At 39.7% G+C, this 16,976-nt stretch overlaps 1 protein-coding gene across 1 annotated transcript in view; it reads right to left on the bottom strand.

The window, feature by feature from the left end:
- Positions 1 to 254: 254 nt before the first annotated feature.
- Positions 255 to 16,976, bottom strand: part of ODAD2 (outer dynein arm docking complex subunit 2) — a 77,618-nt gene continuing 60,896 nt past the window's right edge. Inside the window, exon 20 of the mRNA XM_035130099.2 lies at positions 255 to 1,509. Coding sequence (XP_034985990.2) covers positions 1,396 to 1,509 — 114 coding nt within the window. The 3' untranslated portion in view covers positions 255 to 1,395. The remainder of the gene's footprint in view (positions 1,510 to 16,976) is intronic.

The raw sequence follows: 16,976 nt of genomic DNA on the forward strand, positions 1-16,976 counted from the left end.
CACTGATGGTAGTCAAATAATAAACTGCGTAATGAACTCTGTCCCCTTAATGGTACTCCCAAGATCTGCTTGGCAGGGGGCTGGACTGGATGGCCCTTGTGGTCTCTTCCAACTCTACGATTCTCTGATTCTCTGATTCTCTGATCTGCAGTCTGAGGTGGGCTGCCTCACCCTGTGAAATGGTAGATGCTGACCCAGGAAAGGAGGGCAGGATTCTGTAAGTATTCTGATAACAATCTAAAATGAATGCTTTAGTTTATGGGGGGGGAAAACTGGAAACAGCAGAGATCACTTTATAAGGTTATTTTTGGTTTATTATCCCATGCAAGATGTATGATAAAGCTACTGCCTACTGGGGCTCTCAGTGTCCATGGTGGTGCAGATTGCTCCCAGAGAGGCTTACAAATGAATAAAAATAGCACAGTCCCTGTCCTACACCAACAGGCACCATATCAGGAATACGGACTTTGGGCATATCTACAACACAGACTGAAAGTGTCTAACAACCACTCACCTGAACTAGGGAGAACTAGGGATTTTCAAGAAAGAATTCAAAAGATTCTCTCTGCTTCCCATGATTCTTTGGGAGGGGGAAGCCATGATAGAGTGGTAAAAGAACACAGGGTGCATTTGTACTATAGATGTGCTTTGAGTCAGAAGAGGGTGATGACAATGAGAGAGTTCCAATAGGAAAGCATAAAACAATTGTTTGTTGTATTATTCTCATTTAGTGAATCTAGCTGGGAGTTTTAACACTTGATCTTCTAATCGTGTTCATAATGTGACTCTAATCCAATTAAGTGATTTCTTTAGTGCTGCTAGAACTAAAGTGATATTTGGGGAAGTCTTGGAAGCATGTGGACAATTCCATCTGTTTGAAGTACTTGTGCATTTCCAGATGTGAAGCTGGGGGCATGTGGTATATGCCGTCCTCTCTGGAGATTTGTAAGTACTCAAACAAGCAAAGCCATAATGACAGAATGATTAGACAGGTTTAGCAAGAAAAGAATTGCTCGAGACGCCCAGGAATGAGGCTACAACCACACACAGTAAGGGAAAACATCTTTATTATATGCCCATCACACGCATGTGGGGAGACAATGTTCTTAAACTTACATTTTTTCGATAGTCTCTGGTGCAACTTTAGAAAAAGTAAAAAAAAGGACGAAAAGAGAGACTGAAAAAATAGTATGGTAAATTAAATTAAAGGAGGATTTTTCCAAATTTTGTTCCATATCTACTTCTTGTGTTAATTCTGATCAGAATTAGCAGTAAAAATAACCTAAATGCACATTTCTGAGGCATTCTAATTCAGTGTCTGCCCACTCTGAGCTTGCAGGCTGCAGTACTAAAAAGGAAAGTTCAGAGGACGTGGTGAAAACTGTGTTTGGAGTTTCAGCCGTACTTTGCTTTCTCTGTAGCTAGAGCCAGCCTTCGGATGTTTGCTATGCAACCAGCTGCTGCTTCCTGAAGCGTTTCGTCCGTAGAGCCTGCCATACCCAGCAGAAGCTTGTTAAAAAATAACAACATGCAAGAGAAAGAAAAATGAAATGAGAATGAGCTCCAAACCAAAACCATTATACCGAAAATAAATTATTTTAAAATAACATGCCTAGAGAAACATATCCAGTAATGAATGAAAATAGCCATATGTTCTGCAGCTCTGGAATGGAGTTTTCAAGGCTGGATTCTCAAAAGAATCCATCCACAGAACGAAAAGTGGCCAAAAGGATAACAGAGTTCCAAAAAGGGCTAAACAGATGTATTTAAGATAAGCATATCAATGGTTGTTAGGCAGAAAACACAGGCTATTTCTCAGAAAGGTTGTTTGAAGCAAAGAGTGACCATCCTCATTAAATGCCATGATTGAAGCATCCAGATCTTGTCACTGGTCGAAGAATGGATTTGGGGTGAGATAATCCATTAGCATGACCCAGTGTGACTGCTCTCGTGTTTGTTCCACAAAATTATTCACAAAGATAAAGCTGATAAATTTCCACTTAGGAAAAGTATTTTGTTATGCATGAATCGTGACATGTTATTTTCTGCTGGAGGCACACAGAAGATGGGGTAGCCAGTACAGAAAGGGGCTGTCAAATTTTGTGTACCCATATCAGAAAACAACTAACCTCTGCATGGGCATTAATTGCTGTGTAGGCAAAAGCTCAGTAGCAAACGGAGTGCCTATAAGGGTAGAAATGAGATGTGATGCTCAACAAAAGGCTGACACTAAAATTCTGCCCTGCGCCAGCTCCACATCACTGGCTGCTGGTGGTGGGGGATGGAGAAATATGAGGAAACGGGAAGAGTAAGTCTGCTATTATTTGATTATCATTACTATTGTATTAGACTTGTTAGTTGCTTGTTACCCAATGTCTCCAAGTGAATTATGTTAAATGTTAGCAGGGGGTGGGGGGTGGGAATTCAAGATGGGATTGTTCTTTTCAGCAGAAACCTAAAACCTTTAAGTTCATAGATGCTTAGGATAGGAAATGCCAACAACTGCATTGGTGAGTTTCCCTAAAACTTGATGTTGTACAGTCAATGGAAAAAACATTACCCGGTTTTGCAGGTGCAAACATTCAGGGTTGGGATTTCAGAGAAATTCTTTTAAAAACAGTGGCCTGTCATCAATTTTCTGACTCAACAGCCCAATTTTTCTTTTACGGTGTGATCAGCCAAATCCAGCTCCCTGCCCCCTGCTGCCCATGGAAATACTCTTGGTGCAGAATCAACCACATGGCAGTATGCCTACTTAAAATCTATGCTCTCCACCAATAAAAGGTTGTTCCCGGTCTCTGTTGCAATTTTGTGGCAGCTAGTCTGTGACACAACTGCTTAAACATTTATCTTAAAGGAGCTACACAGAACCTCACATTTTGAAAAGCTTCCCAAACTTTTTAAAGTAGCCTCGGGTATTTTGAAGTCACATAGCCTTAATTAAAACCCTTTTCCTTCTCAGCCTGCAGCCCTGAGTATTTTGAATCCACCCAAACAACACTGAATCAAACCGCAAAAAAATCTGTTATCACTCAGCCCTTGTGCATATTTTTCATACAGCTCCAGTATTACATAAAATTATGAACTGCTGAATATAAAAGCAGAAATTGAACACAGACTTAAGACCTATATTCTACCTTTCCCTAACCTTCTAGTGGTTGGGAAACACGGATCACAGCTGCACACATATGGTGCATGCTTATGCAGATCAAAGCATTTCATACTTCAGGAAGTATTTGTGTTAGAGTAATGCACTGAATAAGCATCTTGCCAGTCACCTCTCACCCTCTGACCTCTCAATGTAACTTGTAAAAACATTCCATTTTCTTGCTTGAATTCCTTTTTTTTTTAAAAAAAAAATAAAAATACAAAGTTTCTACATATTGAGCACAAAATCCACAGAATCACATTAACTCCCAAGGTAGGATTTTGCAACATGGTCAGCAACTACACCAACTCACTAGAGCAAAAGCAGGATTTTGCCTTAATGCGAAGCACCATTTGCAGACTTGCCTATATAATTAAAAGACACAGTGCTTTTATGTAAATTTAATAAATAAAATAAAATTAGAGTCTGTTACCAGGGTGTAGCACCTATACTGCAACACCTATGTGAGTTCACAGACAAGGCCAACATACTCAGCAGAGAAGTCATTGTATATTGCTAATGTGAGACTTAAAAGCACTTGGGGCAGTGTTATAGCGCATGGGGCACCAGCAAATGATCACACAGCTCTGCCTACAGGCTGAGAGTTGAATTAAATACAGTGGTACCTCGCTAGACGAATGCCCTGTAAGACGAAATTTTCGCTTAACGAAAGGATTTTTCGAGCAGAGGTTGCCTCGCTAGACGAATTCGTTTTACGAAAAATTCATCTAACGAATCGCGGTTTCCCACAGGAATGCATTGAAATTCAATTAATGCGTTCCTATGGGCAAAAAATAAATTTTAAAAATTCTATGCATTCCTATGGGATTCGCTAGACTAATTTTTCGTTATAAGAATTGACCCATGGAACGAATTAAATTTGTCTAGCGAGGCACCATTGTACTCCACTTGCTCTATAGACAAACTGGCCCTGTCTATTCCAGTGCACATGGTTTATACCAACTGAACGTTCTTGCTCTCAGCCTCAAGGGAAATATTGCCACATTGTGACTTGGGAAGGAATTTTTATATAAGCAGATGCCTGGAGGTACTGGAGCTTTTATCTTTCCTTAAGAAAAAAAACAACAACCCCACAATCACCAGGCAATCTGTTTACGCAAAAATTCCTTCCCGATCCACAACATGCTAATAATATCTTGCTGAAAGCAAGTGTCTGATCTTCAGAGAGGAGGCCATCTGTAGACAATCAGTTTACCTGGTAATTACCAAGTGATACATTTAACACATGCTGATTTCATTATCTGTTGATGCATTAGAGGAAAATGCACTTCTTAAATACAATGGAGTGCTGTGACTGATAAGTGATCTGTGACATGTCTGCACAGTGTGACAACTGTTGGCATACCTTATGAATGAACACTATGGTGTGAGAATTAGTCTGCAAAGCATGCTTCTGTGGACCCACTCAAAGGGCTGCTAATTTCCGTAACAGTTATCGAAAATAAAATTAATGGTACAATAGTTCCAAAGTTAGGGCCCATCCTTGATGACAGGGAGAGAACTGGAACTTCTGTCACTGCATCAATGAACAGGACGGAAGACTCAGATGTTTCCGTGCTTTATCGATTAATAGCAAAGGCATAGCGCTTGCCTAGGAAATGACTGCATTGCTCAGCTCTGTTTCTCTATATCCTTTGTGTTTACTGATGTGCTTTCCTCCACAAAACTCCTAAAATGTCACCCCCTATTTATGTTTCTTTCCACGAACTGCAATTCTGATCAACTCTAATAGCAACATGTTCCCTCAGGCATGCAGCAATTTTCCTGCAAACCTTGCAGATGAGTTAAAGGCAGAAGCATTCCATGTGCCTGATTCAAAACCAAAAATATGCATACACATAATGTACATATGGTGGTTTCAATAGAGCCTTAAGTTTGGCATTTTGAAAAATAGGCTATTTACAATTATACCCAGCATGTTTACAGGAGATCTTTTGCCTTCCTCAGTGTTATGAACCCCAAAATAATTTTCACAGTAGAAGTCCTTTGGATGATTTTGACTTGGTAACCAATTCATAAAACCGGATTCCTATGACTGAAACAGCATTGAGTGCCTCTTCCCAGGGAAGTCCCTCTAAAACTATTGCTTTATCCTTTGTTTCTTTCATGATTCTCTACCCTTCTGGGGCCACTTTATCTCTCTCTGTGTGTGTGTGTGTGTGTGTTTTAAGATGTTTTAAGTCTGCACCTAAAAATATAAAACATGGGCATGACAAATTTGTGTATCCTTACACTTGGCAAGCTTCCTGTTCTAATGAGGATGTGAGTCACAATTCCCACTAGCAAAGTCATCACACTATCAGTTCCATTATACTGGCGTATAATTGATAGTTTTAAAAGACATTTCATAACAAGTCTCACTGAAAACATAAAACCGCAAAATGGCATTCGGCTTGTTTGGGACAGAATGGCCACAGGCAATACCATGCAAACAGGAGAGCAACTCTGCCATATTTTGTAAGTCTGGCAAAATAAATAAACAAGGGTTTCATTAAAAATAAATATATATTGGGCTGATTCATTTAGATTCTACAAACACGCTCAATACACATGCATACAAGAATGCATAGTTTTGTTTAAATGCATACAAACCCTATGCGCTTTGGGGGAAAATACTGTGAATTGTAATGTTTTTTGTGTGTTTTGTGTTTTGTGTTTTGTGTGTGTGTGTGTGTGAAAACAGATTGGGGCTGAGACAGGGCAGAACAGACTTACAAATACACAAATACACAGATCCATTCCTACATCAGAAGTGCAAAGGCAGAAGCTGAACCACATGTGGGGAGGTGTCCATGTGGGCCCAACTTTCTCAAGAGGTCCATTGCCAAAGAAGCTTTCAAAATGAAACTTCTAATGTTTTGGGGAAAATGTGTTTTACCCTTCTCGGAAATAAACTGCAATCATACCTAGTAATAGAGAGCAACATAAATACTGATCTTAGCTTGCAATATATTTGTTTAACTTAATGCCATCATGGCTGCTTCGTTTCACTATCACAATGGTAGGCCATTGTTTCTCACTGATGCTAGAAATTACTGGTGACACTTTTCTGTTCCAGTTTAGTGTCTTAGTGCCTTGCTTCTTCCACACACTATTTTATGAAACAATGTCAGATTCCTTATACTGTGATCTTCTAATTAGCAAAAGGAGAGGAATAGTAGCCATTCTCCAAAAGAACATTTTACATGATTTTTATAATACAACAAAAAAGAAAATATTGTCTTGAACTAAAACATATGGTGGAAGCACATCCAAAAAAGTATCAGTCTAGATGCAGCCAACGTTTTGCTTTCAACACTGAATCAGAGACTGGAAACATTTGAGGCACCCAGGTTTGTGTGTTGTTTTACACATGTAATTTGCCTCTGTGAAAAAAAGGCTTCCTGTTTCATTAAATGATAAATAATACAACATGTGGTACAATCCAAAAATAATTAGGGTTAAAACTCAGTTGCCATTTCATTGCTACTTAAATCCAGAGCTTCTTTCTGCTTCCAGATGAACGAAAGGGTAACACAATATTTGGAACGCACACACTGCCGAAAGAGAACTTGGCCTCTGATACTGTGGCCGAAAGTGAACAGATTCCAGCTGAAAATGGACACTGGGAAATTCCCTTTTGGACTGAAACCTAACTATTGGCGTGCCATCAGAGGATGCATCAAGCCAAGATGCTCACTAAGCCCTTGCCCCAGAACAAACAGGGGATGTCAGAATCCATGGGGCTGACTGCCTTCATTTCAACTCTTTCTTAGGAACACTTATGGTAAGGAGTCTCCTGGCATACCAATGGCCCATCTAGTCTAGCATCCTGTTCTCACAGTGGCCAACCAGATGTCCATGGGAAGCCCAAAAGGAGGACTTGAGCATGACACCACGTATTCAAGAAGCTTACCAACTCTGACAGTGGAGGCAGAACATAACCCTTGCAGCTAATAGTCATCGGTGGCCTTTTCCTCCATGATTGTCTAATCCTCTCTTAAAGCCATCTAGGTTGGTGGCTATCACTGACTCTTGTGGGAGTGAATTCCACTGTTTCACTATGCATTATGTCTGCCCCTTTTATTATTTTGAGTTTGTTGGACTCTATGTCCTCTTTTTCTTGGTCTCTATTTTTGTTGGATTCTATCTGCCTGCAATTTGGCAGGCTTAATCCAATCTGGAGGGGCTCCTATACCTGTAAATTTCACCCACTTTGGCAAAAGAGGGGAAGTAACATCAGATTTTAAATTATCCATTACAGTGAACTTTTATACAGAGTTGTTCAGAACCCAAAACACAGAATGAAGTGGAAAGAGCACAGAGTGACCCAGAAACACACAGTATCAGAATCTGTAAAAACATACAATTACAAGGTGACTCTTGGAACTTGTGTACGCCTCTTCCTCATATACCGGTAGGTAGGTTTTAGATGTGTACTACGGATTTAAAACCAGAATCATTTTAACCTTCATAGGTAAAAATATCATTTGTATTTAGTGAACTTCTTTTAAGTGTGGGGAGCCACTTTAATTTTAAAAAGCAGAAATATGTGCTGTCCTTAGGAAAGAATAACAATTACTCCTTTTTTTCATCCTTAGCATAGGACCAGAGGGATTAAAATTACAAGATGGTGGGGGAAGGTTATAAATGTTGTCTAGCATGCTTTAAAGTTCCTGAGAGTACCGTATAAACCTAGAAAACAAGAAAGCTAGTTAACTGAAAGTTACTCTTACGGGTGACCCACATTGATAATTACAATGCATCGGCTTGGCTCCACGGAACCATTGTTAGCACATCATCTGTTATCACTATGTGAACACAGTAACTGTCAGCTTAATGCAAGATTAATAAATGTTTACGCATTGACTGGAATTTCAGCTGATGTTTTACAATGGTGTTTGCATGAGGAACATGGCAGGAAAAACGACAGAGCAGCAGTGGGTGGTCCCTATGGAAATAGGCAATAGTTAGTGGATATGCAGCCTTTGAAACCTATTTTTGAAAGAAGTTAAAGGATTTGGATCAGTCCAAACTGCTAACAATGAGGTATTATCCAAAACTGTGAAAATACCACTGGGCAAGAATTAACTGTAGATAACTGCAATTAGCAGGGGGATCGAATCCTGTGGCAAATGCTATAATAATATGACATATGGACATGGGCTGGAATCCAAAGTGGGGGGGGGGGGTGCGAGAGGGGGGGAGGGAGAGAGAGGGAGTTCCTGTTTGCAATCTGCCCCCACCCTTGGAAAACTGCCATTGAAAATCAGGATGTCCTAAGAATGGGCTTCCAAATAGCATAACTTGTGGTCATGCATGGTATTTGAGGGAAGTCCTAGTGTGCATGACAAAGCATTTGGGCATTTGCTTCTGGCTCTTTGAATCCAGGCCATGATCTTAGTTCAGCTTTATTCAAGCATATGTAAGCTGTATAAATAATGTTTGAGTCTTTGATGTGGCCACCAACACACAAAAGGACAAGGTTGGAGGTAGACAGAAATAAAGGAAGAATAGAAAATGTAGGAAAGGAACAAAAGGAACAGAGGACAGGAGAAGCAAGAAAGAGCAGGAGATGCAGAATCGTTGGTGGAGCACAACAGGGTTTGGTGTGCAGTGAGTTTATCCTGTTCATTGGTTTCCATGATTGCACATCCTTCCTCTTTCTCCACAGGTTAAGTGAATAGTCTTGGAGAAAAAGGAAGGGTAAGAATCTGTAATCAGAAAAGAGACTGAATGGGGGAAACACCTGTTCTCTGACCAGGGAGCGAGAGGATCTAATGCAACAGGCAAACATGATCTTCCCAAATGTAGACCTTTCCACTTATGACAACAGAGCTCCAATTGCTCCACTAGCTTTTATGGAGAACAGGGACAGGCTTATGAATAGGTAGTACATTAATAAGGAATCATATTTGGACTCTGGGAACAGTAAAGTATGGGGTGGGGATACATTACCCATCAACACTTGACAAAGTTCCCCATGATATTCTTGCAGAGAAGCTGGTAAAATGTGGGCTAGACAAGATAACTGATAGGTGGTTGAATGACCAAACATAGAGTACTCACCAAGGTTTCCTCATCATCCTGGAAAGAAGTGACAAGTGGGGTGTCACAGGGTTCTTTCCTGGGCCCATTGTTGTTTTAACATCTGTATAAATGCCTTGGATGAAGATATTTAGGGGGTGCTCGTCAAATTTTCCAATGACATCAGTGTTGCTGAAGACAGGATCTAGAGGTCTCAGTAGACCACAAGCTTAACATGAGTCAACAGTGTGATGCAGCCCGGGGGGGGGGGGACCTCATGCTATTCTAGGCTGCATCATCAGAAGTGTAGTGTTGTGATCAAGGGAAGTAATAGTGTCACTCTATTCTGCCTTGGTCAGATCATACCTGGAGTTCTGTGTCCAGTTCTGGGCACCACAATTTAAGAAGGATATTGACAAGCTGGAATGTGTGCAGAGGAAGGTGACCAAGATTATCAAGGGTCTGGAAGCCTTGTGTGGAACAGTTGAGGGAGTTGGGTATGTTTAGCCTGAATAAGAGGAGACTAAGAGGACATATGATAGCCATCTTCAAATACCTAGAGGGCTGTCATGTGGAAAATGGAGCAAGCTTGTTTTCTCCTGCCCTGGAAGGTAGGACCTGAATGGCTTCAAGTAAAAAAAAAAAAGGAGATTCTAACTAAACATAAGGAGTAACTTCCTGACAGTAGGAGCTGTTCAACAGTGGAACAGACTCCCATGAGAGGGAGTGGACTCTCTTCCTCACAGGTTTTAAAGTAGTAGTTGGATGGCCATCGCTCATGGATGCTTTACTGGAGACTCCTGTATTGCAGGGGGTTGTACTAACTAGATGGCCCTTGGAGTCCCTTCCAACTCTACAGTTCTATGATTCTATGATTGCAGAGCCCATCCCTTTCTTCAATACTGCACTATTAAGTTAGATTGAGAAGGGGAAAGGTCAGGCTGGAGACCCATTGACTGGAGGGGGGGAGAGATGTTACCTGGCTAAGTATTCAACTCAAGTCCATTTTGAGAACCATTAGTCTACATCATTAAAATTAGAATGTTGGAGTCTATATTCAACTCTAAGAGTTTTGGCTCAATATTTAGAAAAACTCAAATCACCGTAAACATTCAGAGAGTACAGAAAGTCTTATGGGATATAAAATTCATTCCTTGAAAAGCAATAGGAGTTTTGATAATCCAGAAAACATGGAGCCAAAGGTCTTATAGCATACTTTCACCTGAAGTGTTTTTTCAATTTTATGTTTATGCTATTGTATTTTGAGAGACGATTAACATACAAAGGCGGCACTTGAACTGACAGACAGGACAAAGTTCTTTGTGATAGATATATTACACACACACTTGCTTCCATTCAATGGAAACTCATTTTACTAAGATTAAAAGAGGAGCCAGGTGACTCCCCATATGTAATAGACATTAGGGGGAATGGATTTTGCCAGACTTGTTGCTTTTCTCCTTGCTATGTACATCTGCACAAGTCTCACCCATGGGACTTACTCTTTTCAACCATTGCCATATCCCCCTTTGCTTATCTTTTATCTGCCTTAGATTCTCTTTTCTGTATTTATTTGAATTGCTTTATATTGTTAGCAACCTGAATTTCCCTTTTCCTATATGTTAATGTAAGGTAAGCAGAGTTCTTTTCCAAGTCCTAGCCTTCTGCTAGCATTTTATTACCTTGACTACTTTTCCAGTCTGTATTTAAAAGAGCTATCTAAAGACTGCATAAAGTTCAGAGTATAGAGCTAAAATATTCAATAACACCACAAAGGCTCTTTCTCAATGGGTTTAAATCAAAAACAGAAGTGTAAGCAGATGGATATGTGTTGTTCACTAACATCCTGGCAAGGTGGGCCAACGGATAGCTCAGTTAACCAAAACTTGACATTGTTATATTTTAGGGGTATGTAATGATTGCATGGTTCAGTTTGAACTCCTATTCAGCACTCTAGAAAACAGCCTGATTTGATCTGGTGTTTCAGAGGTTGCCCAATTCAGCCTGGGACAGAATCTGAATCCTGATTTGGGAAACCAAGTTTTGCAGACACAGTTCAAATATCCAAATCACCCTTAAATTGCTTCCAAGGTCCCCAACTTCAGTTAAAGGCACTTCAAAGAGATGCTGCTTCACTCTGGTTTAGTTCAGGATTCATTCAAATCATTCAAATCTGCTGCAAACCCCTATTCTATATGATATTTCCTCTCCAACAACACCAGTTAAGCTAAACTTGGGGAAGTTTTATCCTTTTTCTTTTTCTTTTTGCATACTTGAAGTTTGTTAGCACTCTTATGTTACATTAAACTACGGTACATTGTTATGTTACATCACAATACTTATTACACTATGATTTTCATCGTATATACAAGGATAATATGAACAAGGATAATAACAAAGAAGAACGAAAAAAAGTCATCTATATCTATCACTTCTTGTATTTTAACACACAGTGATAATCAGCAAATTAGATTACTAAAGATTGATAAATATTTACTTAATAAATTTACTTGATAAAGATTAATAAAAGTTGTCCTACTTAAAAAAACCAGAAAAAGAAAAAGAGAAAAGAAAGAAAAGGGAAACAAAAACAAACAAACAAAAAAGATCAAAGATCATACGGTATATATACCAACAATTTGGACTTCCTATCAATTCCCATTGTATATTCTTATTTTACTAATGAATTTACTCTTGTTGTTGTATATTTCTTTACATATTATCTAATACATTCCTATATCAGTATGTACCCTTGATCTTATTTCTGAAATAATTCTCTCTCCAAAGTCAATCAAATGCTAGCATAGATAGCGAACCCTTACTAATTTTTTGAACGTATATCTTATATCTATCCCATTTTTCCATAAATTTTTGTTTTGAGTTGCCTCTCAAGCTATTTGTCAACTGCGCCATTTCTGCAAATTCTTGTAGCTTGTTCTGCCATTCCGTTATCGTCGGTGTTTTTCCTTCCACCCCTTTGCCTCCAAAGTCTGAGCTGCTGCCATGGTGTATAAAAATACCTTTCTCAAAATATTTGGGATGTCCTTACCAACAATACTGAACAGAAATGCTTCTGGTCTTTTTAGAAAAGTTATTCCAAGCATCTTTTTCAACTCACCATAGATTAAACCCCAAAACACTTTAATCTTCCTACACGTCCACCACATGTGGTACATGTCGCCATTAGTCCCACCACACCTCCAACAAATATTCGCTGGATTTTTGTACATCTTAGATAATCTTGAGGGGGTGAAGTACCATCTGTGCTGCATCTTTAACATATTTTCCTTGATGTTATAACACACTGTAAATTTCATATTTATTTTCCAAAGATTTTCCCATTCGGCCATCATTATTGGGCGGCCAATATCCTATGCCCATCTAATCATTGTCGCTTTAATCTTCCCAGTCAAGGAGGAGTTGTACATTCTCGAGATTATCCTAGTTTTGTTGTTTATTAATTCTATTTCAAGTTTTGAGGGCTCTTTATCAAAAACAAAACAAAACAAAACTTGGGGCAGCTTTATCCAATGTGCCACTCTGAAGAAGTTTGTTCTATGGGAATGTGGAGTGGTGATAACGCAACTGTGTAATGTCTTCCCCAAATACACCCATCCTGCTAGTTCTCTGTTGAGTTTAGAAGGCTTGTTCAGATTCATTTGCTCTAATACATGTTCAAAGAATAAGCAGGGTTATTTGGTCCCCCATGCCCCTTTACACACAGGATCTAGGCACATCCACTTTCTGACAATAGTTTACTTTTCTGGGGTGTTGGTGTGTGTGTGTTTACAAAAAGTTATGTTGCTCGTAGCAGCTAGGGTGCTACAATATTTTCTTTCTATCTTCTGCAATTTACATGCCATGGTGTAACTGTATTTTTATACCAGCGCACTCCTAAATGTGCGTCAAGCATTCTGACCCCTATAGAAAGGGTTTCGACAGGTCCGAACAAATGAAGTGCTGCATTTGGACATGCAAGACCAAAGTTCAAATCTCAGCTCAACCTTGGGTTCACTGGGTAGCCTTGACCACGGCAGAATCTCTCAGCTGTAAGGAGCTTATAGTGCCCCACCAGAATGCATCCCTCTAAAACGGATAAGCACAATAAGAGGATGGGAGGAGGTCCAGTGTATTAAACCAAAATGATTTTCAAAACCTCTGTAATGGGGCATAAAAGTGCAATTGTCAGAAGCCCAAGTATGTTTACCAATTACTAACTCTCAGCCCCAGGGGAAATAAGCTTAGTTCATCCGATCTGCAGCTACAGTTCTGCTGGAGCTGGAGCTCCTTCAGACATTTTGTCTCTAAACATTACATTTTCTTAACTGCTTTTCAGCCTCTAAATTTGCACTTGTCTCAATCCCGAAGTTTATTTATATGTCCCTCAATCCAGCAATTGTTGGTTTTTAAAGTGTGGGGGGATCCAAATAGGAGCTTTCCTGCTCTTAAAGTTGAGCACATTTTTTTCAATGAAAGAAACAGATCCACATGAATGGAATGTGGCAGTCGACATGGCCGTGAGCTCCTCACAGGTGCTTAGCATAGCTGCCAAGTTCTCCCTTTTTTAAAGGGAAATTCCCTTATGCTGAATAGGCTTCCTCGCGAGAAAAGGGGAAACTTGGCAGCTATGGTGCTCAGCTCAATGTGAGTCTCCATACTGACTGAAATTGAGGATGTGTACAGGGCAAGAACATGTAAGTAGTGAGCCTATTATGAAAATGTTGTGACTGAAGTTCTGCTGCACATACGGTACCACCTTCTCAACCAAGACCACACACAGGGGAACTCATTCTTGTGGCTTGAAAAGAAGCAGGATTTGAACGGCATAAATTCAGTGGCTCTGGTGTCAGTCAAGAAGCAGAACTGTGCACATCATTGATCGGCTTTCTTATTCACAAAGCCACTTCCCCCTACTCGTCAAAGCTCATTCGAAGTATAAAAAGGGCAGTGGTGGGGAGACCTTCAAAAATCAAGCACCATTTTTTATATGTAACAATTGTGTACCTTTTGGAATTGGTGCCAGAGTTTTCTCCCATCACCATCCCTTTTTTCCTTTTCTCTTGGATTGTGAGCCTGTAGGCAATGACTGTCCCCCCCCCCCAAAAAAAATCTCTGGACAGTGCTTAGAAAATTGCGGGTGCTTTTAAAATTATTTTAAATTTTAATTAAAAAATACATATTTATTTATTTATTTATTTATCTTACTCTATCATTACCATCACTGTTGCTGCTGTTATTACTGTTAATGTGACTGCTGATAATGATGATGATGATAATAATAATTATAATAATATCCCAGCAGTTTGCAAATAAAACCCAAAACAGCAGACAGCCCTGAATGGAGGAAGAGGTAAGCAGGAAGATGGAGGCAGCACTCAATCTGGATGTTTCAATGCCTGACCATTTATCAATGCAAAATTGCAATTCCATAAGGAATTGCAGGTGAAGCATAATAAGTAGGGTGAAGAAAATGTCAAATTAATATATTCTGTACATTTCTGCAGGCCTAAGAGGATCAAAAACATTATTTGATATTTTTGCACACCTGTATAGTAGATCTGAGTAGAAGCCTTTCAGTTTCTACCCTTAGGGCCCTATCCAGTCCTAAATTGTCCCACCAGCTGCTGGACTTCAGAACTTTTACAAGACTGAAGATTTTTTTAAAGGTGCTGCATGCCCTAGAGACTACAAATAGATATATAAGCATCACCACTTGCTTGGAGCCTGCCAAGCAACCAGCCAACAAAGAAAGAACAAAGAATGAAACACATTCCTCTCCTCCCTAGCTGCAAAGACATGAATGGAGACCTTGCTGTAAAAATGAGACTCCCCTCCTCTACCTGTTTTACTTCCATAAAAATAAATAGGTATAACAGCTGCTGCTTCCATATTAACGCACCCAAATAACCAATCTCTGCTATGTTACGCAAAAATACATTGCTATGGCATCTTTGAGGTGGCCATTATCTACCAGACTCTGCAAAAATGCTCCCAAGAATTGTAAAGACCCTCAAGTTCTAGAAAAGGGTAGCCATAAATGCATACAAATACTCCACTAATGTGGTGACCCCGGAGCGCGAGTTCAATAGTTACAAATTTTATCTAGTTAGTAAAATTAAACTTGCTGTTTTCAGGCAGAAATGTATCATATTTTCAATGAATGCCAAAAAGACTAGTCAAGAAGTCTGAAATACCATTTTTATTGTTATTTCTTATGTTCAGCTTCTGTGAATAGTTTCTTTTGCAAGGAAACTATTTTCGCTTAGCTCAGTGCCAAAAGTAATAACCTGGCACCCTGCCTCCGTGTGCTAAGCCCAGTATCTGCCAGTTATAAGAAACTCATTTTATTAACTGTACATATAACTTTTAAATATATATATATATATGATAGTACTATTTACAAACAGTGTTCCTCCAGGAGGTCTTCTTCTAGCTTTTTCAAATTAAAGGGACCCTAGCCAAGATTCAAAGCTATTTCAAGTACAAATCAGGGGGTTCTGTCATCCACCTTCACTAAATGCCACTTATGTAGAGCAGGGAACTTTCCAGAGCTGTATGAGAGGCAACACAACGAGATACATAGGATGGAAAATCAGTGACCCCTCTGTGCACGCATGAAAAATGCTTTCCACTCATGCAAAGGGCCCTTTGGATCCCAGCCTGACTTTTCAACAAAGTCTCCTAAACTGAAACTTGCCTTAAGACAATTGCAAGAAGCTGCTCAGTGTATTTCTGTGGTTTAGAAACGATGCCAAGTCGGAAGGAAAGGACATTCCCTGCATTCTCTCAAGCAAGATAAATACAGAAGAGAAACCTAGATGAAAGATGGAACTGTTATCTATGGCCCGTGCCAGATTCTTTGGCTTTTTGGCAAATCCTCTTAAAGTTGGAAGACTCGTCGAGAGCAGCAACCTTTTCCATTAAAATGAGCAGTATATATTTGGGTTTAGCATACCTTGTTTATATATTCCGAACCTTCAAAACTGTCTTATTTAAAAATGTTTTAATGATTCCTTCTGCACAAATTGGCTACGGCTCCATTTATTTGAAATGGCTCATTTATCACTAAAAGGGCTGCAGGGCTCTGCTTCTGTTGAACTGCTCCAATAAACCTACAGCTTGGTGGGACAGGCTTCTTTTTATAAGACTAAAAGATATTCAGAACATGCCAATATAAGGGTGCCAATTTCCAAATTTGTTGTCCAAATGTTCCTAAATTAGAAACGTACCAAAGCAGAGACTAAAGAAGGTAATGATAAGCTCATCTCAGGGGTGTTGCCATCTCTTGCCTAGGATTAGTTTGACAATGGGTCTTCGCCTGAGTTGCTGTGGTTGCTGAACACTTGATGATTAGCAGCCTAATGTGAGAACTGACTTCACCACTGAAAAGCAGGATTTCAGAGGTGACACAAGCTAATATGAAAATGGAATTTTCTGCATATTTTTCCTATTTTGGGGGACTCAAATTTAAGAAAATGGGGGGAGATGGCACAGAGTTGTTGAGCTTTTTTGTGGGGGGATTGCCAAATATCACTCACCCACACGCACATCACAAAATCCACTTCTCGTCTGTCCCCTCACCAGCAGAAGCTGCCAATTGCCCGCCCAACTGCCACAGCATCAGCCAATCAACACCAGCCACCAATAACATGCCCAATAGATGCTGACAGCTGCGGCAGCAACCAATCAAACGTCCACCCTATGCACTATCCATGTATAAGGCAACCCCTACTTTTTAGCATATTTTTAAAAGAAAAAAACCTAGTCTTATACATGGAAAAGTATGGTATATCTGTGATGG

Source organism: Zootoca vivipara, chromosome 12, assembly GCF_963506605.1.
Source record: "Zootoca vivipara chromosome 12, rZooViv1.1, whole genome shotgun sequence".
Lineage (NCBI taxonomy): Eukaryota > Metazoa > Chordata > Lepidosauria > Squamata > Lacertidae > Zootoca > Zootoca vivipara.